Here is a 15,746-nt window from a genome sequence, read left to right as displayed (position 1 = left end):
TCCTGGGCTCAAGCGAGTCTCCTGCCTCAGCCTCCCAAGTAGCTGGGACCACAGGCGCCCGCCACAACGTCCAGCTATTTTTTGGTTGCAGCCATCATTGTTGTTTTGAGGGGCCCAGGGGTAGATTCGGACCTGCCACCTTAGGTGTATGTGGCTGGCGCCTTAGCCACTTGAGCCACAGGAGCCAAGCCAGACATACTAAAGTCTTAATAGCCCCATTTACCCAATATGGGAAATAAGGTCCAGAGAAGGCAACATTAACCAAAGCTTGGATACATTAAGTAACAATCTCAATCCTCTTCTCCATAAGGATAAGTATCTAAAATGAAAGGAAGGGCATTGTTTTTCCCAGTGGGTTTAAGGACTAGGGGGAAGCAGGGAGTGTCAAATTAATGAAAAAGGCATGTTCAGGAGGTAGAGGGAGAAGTAACTAAAATGCACAAGCTCGATCTGCTCTAGTCCACAAGGCCTATTTCAAGGGCCTGACCCATCAACTTGATGTGTGTCCTTATAAACCCAATGTGTATCTGCACCTTGATCTCTGACCTACCATAATGGCTCTAATTTTTATTCTGAAGGATCCTGTAGCGTCTTATGCTTGCAGAAAATAGGGAACGTGGGTGAATTAGTCTCTAAGAGCAGAAGTGGAAAGCTGAGGAACCTCAGGCCCCGTGCTGGCTGCTGAGGGGAATGGGCACTACCAAGGGAGAACCACATCAGGGGTCTCCTGCTGCCAGACTCCAGTTACTAGCTCGCCTCGCTGGCCCTGCCCCATTCTCACTTGCTTACCCGTGACAGAAGGAGCAACTGTGTCATATGCTTAGACTACCCAACAAATAAGCAAGAGTCTTTTGAGTGAGAGTCTTCCAATTCTGCAGATTCTGTAAAACTGACCCAAAGCAGAGGGGGGAGAAAAAGTGGTAGTCATAAGCAGAGACCACAGATTTCTACGTCATCTCAGTATGAGAGCAGCAACCTCTGACCTCTGGAGAGCTTCCCAAAAAGAGGACATAGAGGCCAGACCTCTATTAAGAGTTGAGCGGTAAGCAGAGCACTTGGTGTCAGCAAAGCTCTTACTGCCAAGCTTCCCACAGGCCAGGACCCACCACGCCTGGCCAAAGCACATTCTCTGTGCTGCCACATTAATTGGTTAAGTTTTGAAAAGACAGATGATTGGAACTGCTTTTGTGATCATAGAGAGGAGGAAATGTCCCACGTAATAATGTGGAAGAAAGAATTCAGTTGACATTCTGATTCTCCTTGGAGGTCACAAGTGACAGTTTCTCAATTGGGAGAAGAGCAATAGCAAACTGGTAAGAGTGATCCAGACAACTGAGAAATGATGGCAAAATATGTGTGAAAACTGACTTCACAATCAATACTAATGAAGAATTAAAGCTTTCCAGACAAAGATTTCCTTGCCCTACCAAAGACAGTGCATTCATCAATCTATTCAAGTCCAAGTCCCCAATTATATCAGTGAATATATATTTGGCCTACTGTAATGAGTACAACTTTCCAAACCAACTTAGCTTAGGACTGGGGATAGAGAAATTTCTTATGAAATTATCTGATTTATTGCAAATGTAAAGAGTTAAAGTTAAGTTCCCATCAGCCTGACTCCATGTTCCCATTTGAGAGGAGTGATGAAGCAGGACATCCAAAGATAAATTCCTTTCAAAAATCTTTTTAGTCTTTGTCCTCAGAAATGCTGGCAGAAATAAATATACATTTTTAAAAGAAGAAAAAAAAAACCAGTCCTGTGCCTTTCATGAATTGATTGCATCTCCTGCCTCTGCAAGCTAAGAAGTCATAATCCCCTGCAATCACAGATTGTGGGAAGCCAATAAACAGAAGGTGATGACCTTGCTAATACATCCCAGCGGGAGACGGAGAGAGAGCCGTGCTGAGGAATAACTCTTCAGCACACCATTTCCCTTTGGAAAGATGGAAACGGAGCTCAAACAGCTTGATTTACGGACGAACAGGACTGTGTTTCAGAAACTTCTCCTGAAATAAGGAAGGTTTTTCTAAACTTCTCCAATAATACAGCTTTCTTCTTCCTGGTCCCATGAGGCACAGCGCAGTGCCTTCAACCCCCTGGACACAGCACAGCCACTCTCAGCGCCCTGTCCTCACTCCAAGTTGACCCAGGTCTATAATGGTGTCCCCACACCCCCTGCCTAAAGTTAATTGTCAGGGGACAGCAAAATAGGCAGTCCTTGCAATTAAAAATTCAATGGGCCTGGCATTATATTTACATTTGAAGAATATGTTTATATTTCTAAGAATGAATTCACTTCCACTGTACCATCATATTAGCTTCTGGCACTCATGGAAACGTCACTGGACATGCAGAGTAACAGCGTCGAGCGGTGTGCTGAAATTAAATTCATATTTGTCCCCTCCTCCATGTGCAATGACAGTAAATTGGAGCTAAACCTGACAGTTTAGGCAACGATGGACCAAGAACTGTACGTGGAGTGGGGTGTCAAGGTGAGTAAGGTCACATGCACCTTTGAAATGTTCCTGGCAAAGGGAATAAATGTACAGAAAGTGCTGGGGATATAAAGGAATAGATTCACAACGAAAGAGCTGGCATACATGCAGTGATTTATTCTCTGTGTGGAAGGGAGTGGTTAGGGAAGGATCCTGCAAGAGATGATCTCTGTGGGATTCAAAGCCTGGGCTCCAGAACTGGAGGGGTTCAGATGGCTCCAGAGCTGGAGAGGTTCAGATGGCTCCAGCTGGAGGGGTTCAGATGGCTCCAGCTGGAGGGGTTCAGATGGCTCCAGCTGGAGGGGTTCAGATGGCTCCAGCTGGAGGGGTTCAGATGGCTCCAGAGCTGCAGGGGTTCAGATGGCTCCAGAGCTGGAGAGGTTCAGATGGCTCCAGAGCTGGAGGGGTTCAGATGGCTCCAGAGCTGGAGGGGTTCAGATGGCTTCTCCACTGCTTAGCATTCTCGTGACCCTGTGAAGGTCACTTCCCCGTGCCTCAGTTTCCTCATCTGTGAAAGGGTGTAATGACAGTCCTGATCTCCTAGAGTTATTCCGAGAATTACTTTAGTCGAGACACACAAAGCACTTACAGGAGGGCCTGGCACATAGTAAGTAACAGTACAAAGAGCTATTACTGTTACTTATTAGGCAAATTAAATCCAATGGGAAAGGCATTTCAACCAAGACCACCAAAGTACAAGATCCAAAGATTTTCTGCGTCTGATGGCTTTGGATTATTTATTGCATGTTTGGTAGGTGATCTATGTTTAAACATCACGATAGTCCCATGACAGATGGATACTTTCTCTGATGGGGAGATGAATCAGATTTAAAAATCTCCCCAGAGTCGCAGGACTAGTAAATGGGCAGAGCCTGGACTGACATCCAGACAGTCCAGCGCCCAAGTGCTGACCCATTATAACAGAATGGCCTTCAAAGTACAGTAGTTCACCAAAGCTGGAACATTTGATGATCTCCCATTATTGAGAATTTTATTAAATGGCTTTATCAACATCAAAGAATGTATCAGCCAACAGGAAAACGGACGGGGGAGGCCAAAGTTAGTCAAATGAGACTCCATAATAATTAAACTCTGAACAATAGAGTTTTAAGGAGAAAAGTAGCAAATTTTTGGAATGGGCTCCAGAACAAGTGGTAGGAGAAAAATGGTCACTAGAACATGAGTATTAGTTCCACAGGGCATTTGGGCCAGTCACTCTGTCTAGGCAAAGGTATCACAGGGACTGGTGACCACCAATGGTGGTTAACACGTAAGTCTCAGGTCTTGGAATAAAGAGCTGCCTGGTAAAATCTCCCATAACCAGAACAGAGAGGGCTGCTTAGTGTTTTCCAAAGATGTGGAGGTGGCTTGTCACTCACTGCGATCTCCGGGATGTGGGGGACTGACAAGTAGATCCAGCAGTCCCACAAGCACACAGAAAAATAGCAGCTCCTTCTCCTGCAGAGCCAAGGGGATTTCTTAGCAGCAGCTTTAATAAAAGGCTTTTCTGATTAACTCCACCTGCTCTGACCAGTTCCCGTTCACAGAGTCCCCTGGAGGCAAGATATGTTCTAAGTTTTACCTTATAAGAAGTGGCACTCCTCTGGAGATTATTTCCCATATTTTCTTTAGGCTCTTCAACATGCTTAAATCCGGTCCCGCTGCCTCCTGCTTGTTCTCCTCCCACCCCGGCTCTGCTCCTTCCTTCTCTATTTAGCCAGGTCCTCCTATCCAACACTCCAACCCCTCCAGACCCCGGCCTCCTCTCCTTCCTGACCTGCCTTCTTGTGTATCGCACAAGGGTCACACAGCCTTGCTGTGCTCAGTGTGTGACCTCAGCTGGATTTGGGCATTACCCAGCACCGTGCACGCCTGTCCCTGAGCACAGCCTCTCCACCCCTCCTCAGTGGCTCTTTCAAATTCGTCAAGTCCAATCTCAAGCCCATCTCCTACTCGACATTCACTTGAATGGCAGGACATCCTTCAACCGTCCAACGCCCAGGAAAGATGATTTATGTATGCTCGTACCCCGGCCTTCCCACTGGGGAAGAAGACATGCCCCCTCCGCGCCCCGTGAGCTGCCATGGCTGGGGAGTCCCACGTGACCCCTGACTCCGACCCTCTCAGCCACTCAGTCCTCTATCACCTCTTCTACATCTTCCTATGTTTTCAATTTCTTCCCCCTTAATTTCTCCTCCAAAACATAAACATGGTCAGGTTTGCTCTCACTTAAAGAAAAGGAAAATGTTTCTTTAGTCCGTGACGTCTTTCATGCAGAATCCGTCGCTGACTTGTATTTCCCATCATAGCTCCTTCTCTGAGAGAGTTGTCACCAAGGCTTTCTCCGCTGCCTGGCTGCCAGGCCCAGCATGCTGTGACTCGGCTTCCCTCCAGCACCTCTGCTGAGCCAACGCCTTCCGTGTGGACAAGTCTGGAGGCCAGTTCACAAGTGATTTTTCTGACTTGACTATTCTGTGGGATTTAACGTCCTTCTCATTTGTCCCTGTGCCTGCCTAGTTTTTCTTCCAACTTTCAAGTGGCAATGTCTGCAGCTCCTTCAGACCCCTCGGTTTGTCCAGGGACTGAGATCCCCTGAGTCTTCTCACTTTTCTGCTACACACTCTCTTTAGGCTCCTATTAACACAGCTCCTACTGCTTACAACCATGCCTTCCAAATGCATAATTGCCTCTAAATTTCCGTTTGAATTACCTAAATCTACCCCAACCTCTACATATTAAAAAATAAACTCATAGTCTTCTCCTCTCATCCCTACCTCCTACCTCTTTCTAATTACCTTTTCAGATTAAAATGAGAGTACATATGATATAAGTACATAGTTCGCTTTTGTAAAGTAAAAGTTGTAGTATATCTTTCATTCAGGAATTGTGCCATATACCAGTGCAATGTACCCACTAGGCTGAATCTTACCCAACCTCTTTCTCCCCATCCCCTTACTTGAATTTATTTGTTCATTTATTTATTTCGAAACAGAGTCTCACTCTGTTGCCCCAGCCTTCAGTGCCCTGGCATTATAACTCATGGCAACCTCAAATTCCTGGGCTCCAGTGATCCTCTTGCCTCAGCCGCCTAGTATGCCCAGCTATTGTTTTGTTTTGTTTTGCTTAGTAGAGCCAGGGTCTTGCTTTTGTTCAGGCTGATCCTGGACTCCCGAGCTCAAGCCATCTCCCTGCCTCTGACATTCCAGAGTGCCAGGATTACAGGTGTTAGCCACCACAAGGCTGTTAATCTACTAGTTTCAATTTAGTACTGAGTACACGTGATGCTTATTTTTCCATTCTTGGGGAGAAAGTTCTCCAAATTTATCCAGAGTGTTACAAGAGATACAAAAATCTCCAGCTCTTTATGGGTGGATAATATTCCATGGTACATGTACACCAACATTTGTTAATCCAGTCATGATTTTCTTCTCCCAGTAAATAACCTCACTATCCACCAGACTAAGACCAAAGTGGCAAAGTCATTGCAGATGCATCTCCATCTTTCATCTTCCCATTCATCCAACTGCTCCTCTTCATCTTCGTTTTATAAGATCTATTGACATCACCCCCTGCATTCCATACTTCACCTTCCCATGTCCTCAAAAAATCAGCACCTTTCATCCCTTGTTTCTATGATTACTGAGCCCATGATCACCAACTCTGTTCTTTTCCAAGTGAATCTTTTATGTAACACCCAGATACTTTTTCCCTGAAATTCATATTTCTTTTTTTTTTTTTGCAGTTCTGGGTTTGAACCGCCACCTCCAGTATATGGGGCTGGCACCCTACTCTTTCAGCCACCGGCACCACCCCTGAAATGCATATTTCTTCATCTCTTCCTATTGGCTCATACCTTTCAAAGGCCATCAAGCCCATCTCCTACTCAACATTCACTTCAGTGGCAGGATATCCAGGATAATCCACATTAACTCCTCCAGGATAAATGTTAGAATACTTAGCACAGAAGAACTTGAACTGGCCCAATGCATACACAGACTGTATTGAGACCTAGTGTGATTTCCTCAATGTGCCATGCTAATAAATAATAATCAGCCTCCTTTACTAATCTCATGTTTATTCCTTTTGAGATTCAGTTCAAGTCTTCTCTCCCCCAGCAAGCTTTCTCTTTCCCATTCCAGAAAACCATGACACTTCTTTTATGACACATGACATACTAATATATCTCTTATTTGTTTATCTGTTCTCCCGAATTATGTAAGGGCAACAATTAGACGTATTCATATATGTCTTTACACCTTTTACTGTGAGTTCAGATACATATTTATCTATACCCTCGATGAATTTTCCAAATGTCATTTGAATACCCGTGTGTCAGGTGCTTTCACGGGATGCTGAGAACAATAGGACAGAACGGTCCCTTCCCTCAGGTAGCTTATATTTTAACAATGGCATCAGAAAATAGACAAGTAATAAATAAAATCATTACAGATTATGACACATGCAGCAAATAAAAGAAACACAGAGCTACGGTAGAAAGAGGCAGGGGCCCACTTTCCATAGCACACTGTAGATGTAAATTGCTTTTTAAAAAAGAAGTCAGGGTGCAGGCTAAGACCTAACGAATGAGGAGGATGTGCTCGTGCTGAACGCATAACCAGACTGTTTCTTCTTTCTAGTGGGTCTGAAATCGTGTTCTGGAGATCTTTGACTGCCTCTGTGCCCAGTATAGAACTCTACATCCAAAGAGCATTTAATTTCCATTGGTTGATTAGTTATTAAAAGCTTTCATTTTGATATAAAGGGTGTCCATGAAATTCGTGTGCAATTTAATAGTTGGCTACTTTAAATTGCACATGAACTTTATAGACATCCTTTATAAGGACGAAAGACTGCAACTGGAGGATCAGATAGTGGGGATTGACATCTCAATGGACTTCATGCATGTGAAGATTTCTCCAGGATGTGTTTAAAGGAAATGTGGCAACAGTGAGAATTAACATTAAAATACTTCCCGAATCTACGAGCAGGTGTGAAGTCAAGCTGCTCTACTTTCTCTGTAAAACTTCTGCACTTGCTTTCTTGACTTACACTGATAAAGTCTCCATCTGAACATCGGCCCATGTCCGCCAGTTTGTGTTCAGTGTTACTTGCTCAAAGGAAAAGTCGGGGACGTGGAGGAGTGCCAATCACCCAGGCACAGGAGGAGGATAGGGGCACAAGCAGAGGCCAGGCCCTCACCGAGCTCACACGTCTCAGCAAGGTCTGCAGCAGCTCTGGGCAGAGTCCATCGAAATCCTTGCAAAATCCAGATGCTTTACATGGGGTACAGTAGGGTTTGTTAAAGTCAAGGGGGCCGACAGGCATGCCTAAGGCTCTGTGGACCTAACAGATTTCCCCGACTTGAATCTCTGGGCTGTTCGCACTTGGCACTGGTTGTGTTCTTCCTCCTGGAGTGTAATGTGATGGAATTTCATTAGCGCATGTAGCACGTTATTCAAAACGGCAGCTTCTACTCATAAGGCACTGAGATAAAAACTTAGGGAACAAAAAAAAAAACCTGCCAAAAAAAATTTATGGAGCAAACAAGTGAAAGATATAGACCTGACTCTCAGCAACCCTAAACCATTTCTTAATATACTGCTTCAAAGCAAAACACGCTTGCCAATACTCAGTATCAGCCAGGTTCTAGGATGGGTGTGAAGCTAACATGGTCTTTGCATTTCCAGGCTAGTATGGAAATAGACAAATATCCCAATATTTGTGCATAACTTTTACACTGCATTGACCACACTTCTATAATTATCTCCTGAGTGTCTGCCCTTTGCCAGATTTTGAATTTCTACAGAGAAGGAACAATTTCTTAGTCAAATCTTTATTTCCACTGACTACCCAAGACAGTGCCTGGCACAGAGTTGGGGTCCAACAAATGTCTGTTGAACTGGACTAAATAAATACACATTGGATCACCACTATAAGTCAAAGATACATAGTATGACCTAGTATTAACAGGGAAGCAGCAATTATGTGTACCAGGAGGTGGGGGAGAAAGATAGGTTCACAGTGCCACAGACCAATAACACGAAAAGATGCCCAGTATGACTAGTGGTGAGGGAAATACTCAAGAAACACTCTGAGATCGAGACATCATTTCCACCCCAAATACTGGGAAAAATCTTAAGCACTGAAAATACCCAGTCCTGGTGAAAGCCTGGGGAAATCTGCAATCTATCATTGCTTATGGGTGTATGAATCATTCCAACCTTCTTGGAGAGGCATCTCAGGCCTTTACTTACATTATGCATGCATATATTTTTGATACAGCAATATCCTCTTTAGGATTCAATCACGCTTTACAAAAGTGAAATTACCAAAGGGAAAGGACGTGTTTACAGATGTTTGCTGAAGCACTGTAGGTGATAGCCAATACTGAGGAAATGAACTAAATCTCCACCAGAAAGATAATGACCGGCAGTGTGGTGCAGGTGTTAAGAAAGGAGGCTTGGGGCCCACTGCACCCCTGACTGGCTGCAAGACCACTGAGCATGTTACTTAATTTTTCTAAGCCTTACTTCCCTCTTCAAGAACCAGAAATACTAAGAGTGCTCATTTTATAAGGTTGTTACTAGGCTGAAAGCACTGAGAACACTTCTTGGTACACAGGGATCACCACGGATTAATTAAGCACACCCAACTAGGGGACACTTATAAACTGGACTCTGTTTTTTAATGCCTTCATCTGGACAGATATTCATGAGTCATTGTTACACGAAATAAAGCAGGTCATCAGAGTCCAGTGACGAAGAAAACATGCCTATTTTCTTAAATAAACAAATGAAAACATGGCCCTAACACATGCATGTATCTGTTGGCGCGTTTTAGTTGAGTCACAATGGTATGAATAGAACTATCTGTAACTCATAATGTCACAGATCTCAGGAAAGCTAGGTCTGTGTGGGAAGTATTTGAAAAAGTTTCCCTCTGCATTTTAATGGCGCTAAATATCATTAAGTGGCTCATTACAATGACATCCATTACTCCTGTAATTTTTTAGTAATGAAATTTAAGAAAGTAAATGTGTAAGTCCAAGAGCCACAAGAAGCTCCCTGTGACACAAATATAGAATGGAAGAGGGAGTTAAAAACTCAAAAGCATCCAGACTCTGGAATCCAAAGGGCCACCACCCAACACCTTCTGATCCTACTTGGAAGCTAAGCAACCTCCCATGGGCCACCGGGAAGATGTGAAACATTTGTAAGCACAAGATGTGAACAGCATCACTGGACTTGCATGACATAAAGAATTCTCTTGAAGAGAATTTTTTATACTTTCTTATATTCTTTCTATTTTTAACTGTGTATACAGAGAGTCTTATGTTTACGACTGAGTGAAAACTGAGTTTTGTAGCAAAACAGCCTTCAAAGCACAGAATAAATTTAACCCAATTCACCCACTGCTCTTCGCCTGGATGGGAACTGGATAAAGGAGGCTTCCAGCTAATGGGAATCGCAGGCTGGCAGAGGACTGACTTGCAGCCTGCTGGTCTATTTCCTTCAGTCTGGACCCAAGGTCCTCTCCAGGGAGCCGCTGCCAACCCCACACAACCTCTGCCTCCAGGCACTCCATGTCCATGTCCTCACAAGCACCACTGGGGAATGTCTCTATATGATCTCCATACAGAACAAAGTGTGTCCTGGGAAAATGGGAAACAGAGCTTGCTACAAATTCAGAATCACACCACAAGCCTAACACAGTCTCTCCACTTTAACTGTCTGTTCCTTAGCGCCCCACCAAACCAGGTTTTGCAGTTTGGAAAGTGCACAGTTCTGGAGATCTGGGTGGAAGCCTGTTTGTGTCTCCTGTGGATCTGAGGAATGGGACGCTGAATTTGAGAAGTCAGACATGTTGGTCACCCTGTGAAAGGGGGTACTGCATGCTGGGCGCCCCTTTAAGAGACTTCTCTCAAATCCTTCCAGAACTGCCCAGGGCTTTCCCACCAGCTCAGCCTCTCTTCACAGAGTGCTTACCCTGGCACTAGACAGGAAAAGGACCATGCTTCTCAGAGATGCTGTTTCCAGATTTTGACATTTTACTTATCTCAAGCTTTAAGCTTATCTTGCTTCAGTGTGGTAAAACCACCATGCTCTACAAATCTCTAAACTCAATCCACTGTAAGGTACAGGTTTTTTCACGGTGCAGTTAATTGTTCTGATTCAGATCAACCCTCCCCTTCCTCCCCCCGACTCCCTGCGTGAACAACCTGACAAAACAAAACAAAATTAACAACATGCTCTAAGATTAAGGTGCAATCAACGACAAGACCAACTGGGAGGAAAAGCTCATTAACTTGGTACAGTGGCATCTCACCCTGTCATCCCCGGCTTGTTGGTCCAGTAAGGTTTAAGATCCTAGGACATCACTACAAGGTCAACTGACTCTAGGCCCTGGCCCTACTCTAATACGCTAAGGGTCCCACTTGCTGGATTTGGACTTTCTAGCTGGTAAAACATGTAAAGAGTAAGAAATACATAAGCCTGTTACATGAAAAGCCATTCCCCTGTTGCCCAGTATTTTTCATGAGTAAGGCCATTGCTGCTGAGAATGTTACAGGGTTTAGAAAATTCTATTCATTTTATATATATATATATGCTACATAATAGCGTTATATATAAGTATATATACAATATTCTGCTCACTTATTTATTTAGGGATAGAAAGATCTGCCAGGGGACAGACAATCTCTGAGAGACAGATAAGCAATAAAGGTTTGGAGTTTACTAACACGTCTGCAAGTCTGTGGGCTACTACTCAGTAATTGTATGACCTTGGGCACACTGTAAAAATTAATTAGGAAGACACAAAAAATGCAAAGTAGCACTTAGCATTGTGCCTGGCACATGGCGAAGGGTAAATAAAAGGTTTTATTATTATTGTCACTATTGTCATTATCCCCATTATCATTAAAGCAGCAAGGTACTCAGTTTGAGAACTTAAAGTTAAGTAGAGAAGAGAAAATACACATGAGGAAAGTAAAAAAAGCAACATTTATATCTTTATTGCAACACTCACAATTGCCTGGCCATGTCTCTATTTACATTAGATCTATCGTCTGGCATCTGGCAGTTCTACATGGCTGCATAAGTACTTTATTCGGTACAACCATACAGGGCAGGTTACCTGCAAGCACATTTCTCTCTTACCTTAACTGTCCCCAGATCCATGTTCCCCCTCTGGAGAGGAACACTGGACAGCAGAGTATTCCTGCTCTTCATCTGGGTACACACCCATCTTTCCAGACCAGAACCATATAAAGCATAAAGGAGTTAATCGACACATTTTTGTTAAATAAATGAAAGAGAAGGAAAATCATCTGTGGATGGCCATGCAGTAGAAATAAAACTGCATTCGCTGCTCTGTTCACAAAGACCTACTGAGCACTTTCTGTGCGCTCAGGACACAGGTACAATGGGGAAGGGTAAGACCTGGCCAGGGCTGGAGCCCCCAACTCTTGGTAGAGGCAGGTTTGCTGAGAGAAAAGTAGTACAGGTTTGTGCAGAAGTGAGTCTACACTTGGCCATCTAGTTTCCCTCATGCATCTCAAACTGAGCTTATGCCTCAGAACCATAAGCATCCTGACCCCTGTCCCCTGCCCCCTACCCATGCGGGCCTGACCCCAGAAATCCCAGATCGCAAGCTGCTCAAAACAACCATCCTGCTATAGGACCAGGAAGGATTGTATAATGGCTTCCTCATTCTCTCTTCTTTTTCTAAATGACATTTTCAGTAAGGTATATTCTCTTCCTATTAAAGAACTAGAATGACCAGTTCCTCTAGTATAAGGTTACCACAGTACTCATTTCTAATACCCGATATGTAGAGAAATGACTGCTGCAGGTATAGTAGTGTATCATATATCTGTGGGTATACGTGCATGTGTGCAAATGTATTGGGTGTGGAGGGTGTGTGTGTGGAGAGAGAGAGCATTATCTCTCAGGATCTATGGTGTGTTAGTTCTAAGATCTCCCACAGACACATAAATCTTTAAATGCTTAAGTCGCTAATATAAAATAGTGTATTGTTTCCATGTAACCAATGCATTTCCTCCCATTATACTTTAATCACCTCTAGGTTACTTTTAGCCTCATACTATGCAAATGCTAAGTAAGTAGTTGTGTACAATACTGTATTCTTTCTTCTATTATTGTTTGTTACATTGTTATTTCTTATTGTTTCTCCAGATATTTGCAATCTGGTTGAATCTGAGGCTGTAGAACCCACAGAGACGGAGGGTAGACTGTGTATGTACAGTTATGATTGCTAACGACACAGATACATACTGAGAAATGCACTATGAGGTGACTTCATTGTTGTGCAAACACAGCAGAGTGTATATACACACACCTAGACTATGTGACACAGCCTAGACAAACCTATACAGCAGGAGAGTGTACTGAAAACCGCAGGCAACTGTAACACAATGGTAAGAATGTGTGTATTTAAACATATTGAAACATAGAAAGAGAACAGCAAAAATATGGTATTATAATCGTATGGGACCACCATCATTGATTGAAACGTCATTATACATGTAGTTGTCTATATACTGGTTTTATATTAATATCGAGTACACTGGATACTTTTTATCTCACCTAATCTGCACAACATTGAGGGTATTCAACACGCCCTCTGGGCAAAGGGCTCAACTACATCTTGAACTTTATCTCAGAAACAAAAACAATGTCACTAAACATTTGTACCCCATATCAAGATGAACTAAAATAAAGAAAATAATTTGGAAAAATGTATAGTAGGAAAACAAGAGAAACGCCATTACACAATGCATGATGGTTTATGGCCCCCAGTGAAACTGATCTAAGATTGAACAGCCAGCATCCCGCTCTTGCCACACCTTCCCAAGCATCATTCCATGGAGTGTGCTCTGTCTGTGCAGAAGCCTGATAGTAATGGAAAGTGATGCCATTTTTATTGCCTTAATCCCCTCCCCTAACATTGGAAAGAACATTCTTCCTAGGCGGGAGCATTGGTAACAAGGCCCCATCAGAGAGAAAGCAGCACAGTGGAACTGACCTTAGCAGCCTAGGACCACCTGCTCCTCGGGGCCCTCGGCATGACCTTCCCACTGTGCAGGCAGAGTTACCACTGCTGAAAGCCTTTGCCCCACTGAGACAAAATTGCAGGTCTTTTAATTTTCTGATATACAGACTACACTTTGAATGACAGATGTACTGCAAAAAAAAAAAAAAAAAAACAACACTGCCTTTTACTCTTATATATGTACATACATTAGAGAAATCTATCAAGGAAGCACAGATTCACTCCGAATCACAGAGCTTCTGATGAAAGGGGACAGAATTTAAACGAGATGGTAGGCACCAGGCTCTAAATGCTCTAAAGAATTGCACTTTTACTAATGTTCCTACTAAACTTGCCACACTTTGAGTTACAAAACTAAATGTTATCTCCGGGGTTGTCTCCATCCTACCCCTGGCTCAGGGCTTACCACCTAATTCAGCCCAAGCTGATCAGAGGCAGTGGTCTCCAGGGCTTCAGGTGTTGTCTTGGTTAAGGGCACCTCACTCAGTTGCTAAGAACACCCAGTCAAGAGTAAGAGCAACAAAGCAGAGTTTAAGAAGCAAATAGAAAGAGTAGACTATCACCACCCAGGGATTGTGACATTCTGTCAACATGCAGAGGTGGTCAACATAAGGAACTAGGCCTACTGTGCCCACACACACATGTGATGCATGTCCAATCTATGGAAATTAGGTCAATTTTAGGAGGTGGTCAGCTATGCAGGCTCTGCTGTATTGGGTTTCTGAGGATTTTCCCATTGTGGTTTTTGGCCCTGACAGCCCAGCTGCACATTGATGCTGGCATTCAAGGGGTTACCATGCCTCTGAAGAAATTATATGCCTTCATTTAAAAAAATATTTCTTGCACACTCTGTAGGTGTGAGGCAATACAGTGTGAATCCCAGAGACCAGGGCATGCATCCCACCTGTGAGCTAAGGGGCTGCAAGACCCCGGGAGGGAGGTCACTAAAGATCCCTGCTCTGGTGTCAAACCAGGCTTCAGTAGACCTGAGAGGGTGTGTTGACCCCTTCTGCAAACAGACCTTGACTCTCACTTCTTTTCCAATAATCTCACAGGTCAGTGAGAACCCTGGAAATGTAAATGCATCAACACAACCTACTGAACAGTCTAGCAAGAAAATCTGACCGACCATAAAAAGGTGTCTACACAAAAGGTAAGGTTCTGGCCTGACTGGAGCTAAACAGAGAAGCAACTGAGGAAGCCAGGAGCGAATGTGACTCAGAACTTTCCTCTCAGAGAAAAGGGGGTGGGAGAGAGCAGTGACTGGTATCATGTTTCAATAGCACGTTAATTATTACTCTATCTACTCACCTCCATAGCGAGCTCTCCGTGATACTCCCCAGGTTATAGTCATAGAGCTTTGTCAAAATGAGAATCACCTAAAGGCAGAAGAAGAACTCAAGGTTAGTCTCAAACAATTACAATCTCCTAGACCTGAAATAGCCCAAGGGAGGGCTTAGGATACCTTTAATGGGTGCTTAACATAATTGAATACATTGTTACAACCTTTGCCACTCTGACTAGGGACGGTTAGCAGACCTATCACTGTAACACTTAGGCCCATGCTCTCCCTTCCTTTCTCCCCTTCTTCTTACTGTCAGGCGTGTCTTACCCAGGCGAGTTTAACACTGCCAAGGCTGGCAGAGCCGTCAAGCATGCACCCTACCAGTTAGTTACTGGGCAGATGGGTGGGAGAGAGGAAGGTCAGTGATGTAGTTACCAGCTCTATAGCTGGGCCACGCTGGGCAGGTTACTTAACTTCTTTGAACCTCAATATTCCCCCATTGATTAAAAGGGAGTGAAAAGTAATTGCTATCTCCCAGAAAGGATTGCTGTGAAAAGTGAAATTAGGTAATAAACGTAAATTATCTATCAATTGGCATGAGATTCTTAAATGTTAATTCCTTTCCTTTTTCCTCTGTGAGCAGAATGTTCCTTCTAATTTCCCACTTTCTAGGAAAGTCATTGGATAGAAGCCACTAGGCTCCATAAAAGGTCTTTAATGCCAGCTCTCTGGAGTCCTAAAGCTTACCGAATTGAGGGGTGGGGAGGCTTCTATAAGAAACAGATGAAAGATAGAGACTTTACGTCCTTCATGTTCACATGGATGGAGCTAGAAAATGTTCTTCTGAGCAAAGTATCACAAGAATGGAAGAAAAAGTATCCAATGTACA

At 43.6% G+C, this 15,746-nt stretch overlaps 1 protein-coding gene across 5 annotated transcripts in view; it reads right to left on the bottom strand.

Annotated features, from left to right (window-relative positions):
• The window catches only part of SORCS1 (sortilin related VPS10 domain containing receptor 1), a 505,175-nt gene that overhangs the window by 306,178 nt on the left and 183,251 nt on the right, over positions 1 to 15,746 (bottom strand). For all 5 annotated transcript variants that reach the window (XM_003787186.1, XM_003787185.2, XM_003787187.2 and 2 more), the window contains exon 2: positions 14,884 to 14,951. In XM_003787186.1, the coding sequence (XP_003787234.1) occupies positions 14,884 to 14,951 (68 nt within the window). The remainder of the gene's footprint in view (positions 1 to 14,883; positions 14,952 to 15,746) is intronic.

This window comes from Otolemur garnettii, unplaced genomic scaffold (genome assembly GCF_000181295.1).
Source record: "Otolemur garnettii isolate 467f Iridium unplaced genomic scaffold, OtoGar3 scaffold00021, whole genome shotgun sequence".
Classification (NCBI taxonomy): Eukaryota; Metazoa; Chordata; class Mammalia; order Primates; family Galagidae; genus Otolemur; species Otolemur garnettii.
The sequence above is the reverse complement of the archived record's forward strand: the minus strand, read 5'-3'. Positions and strand labels throughout refer to the sequence as shown.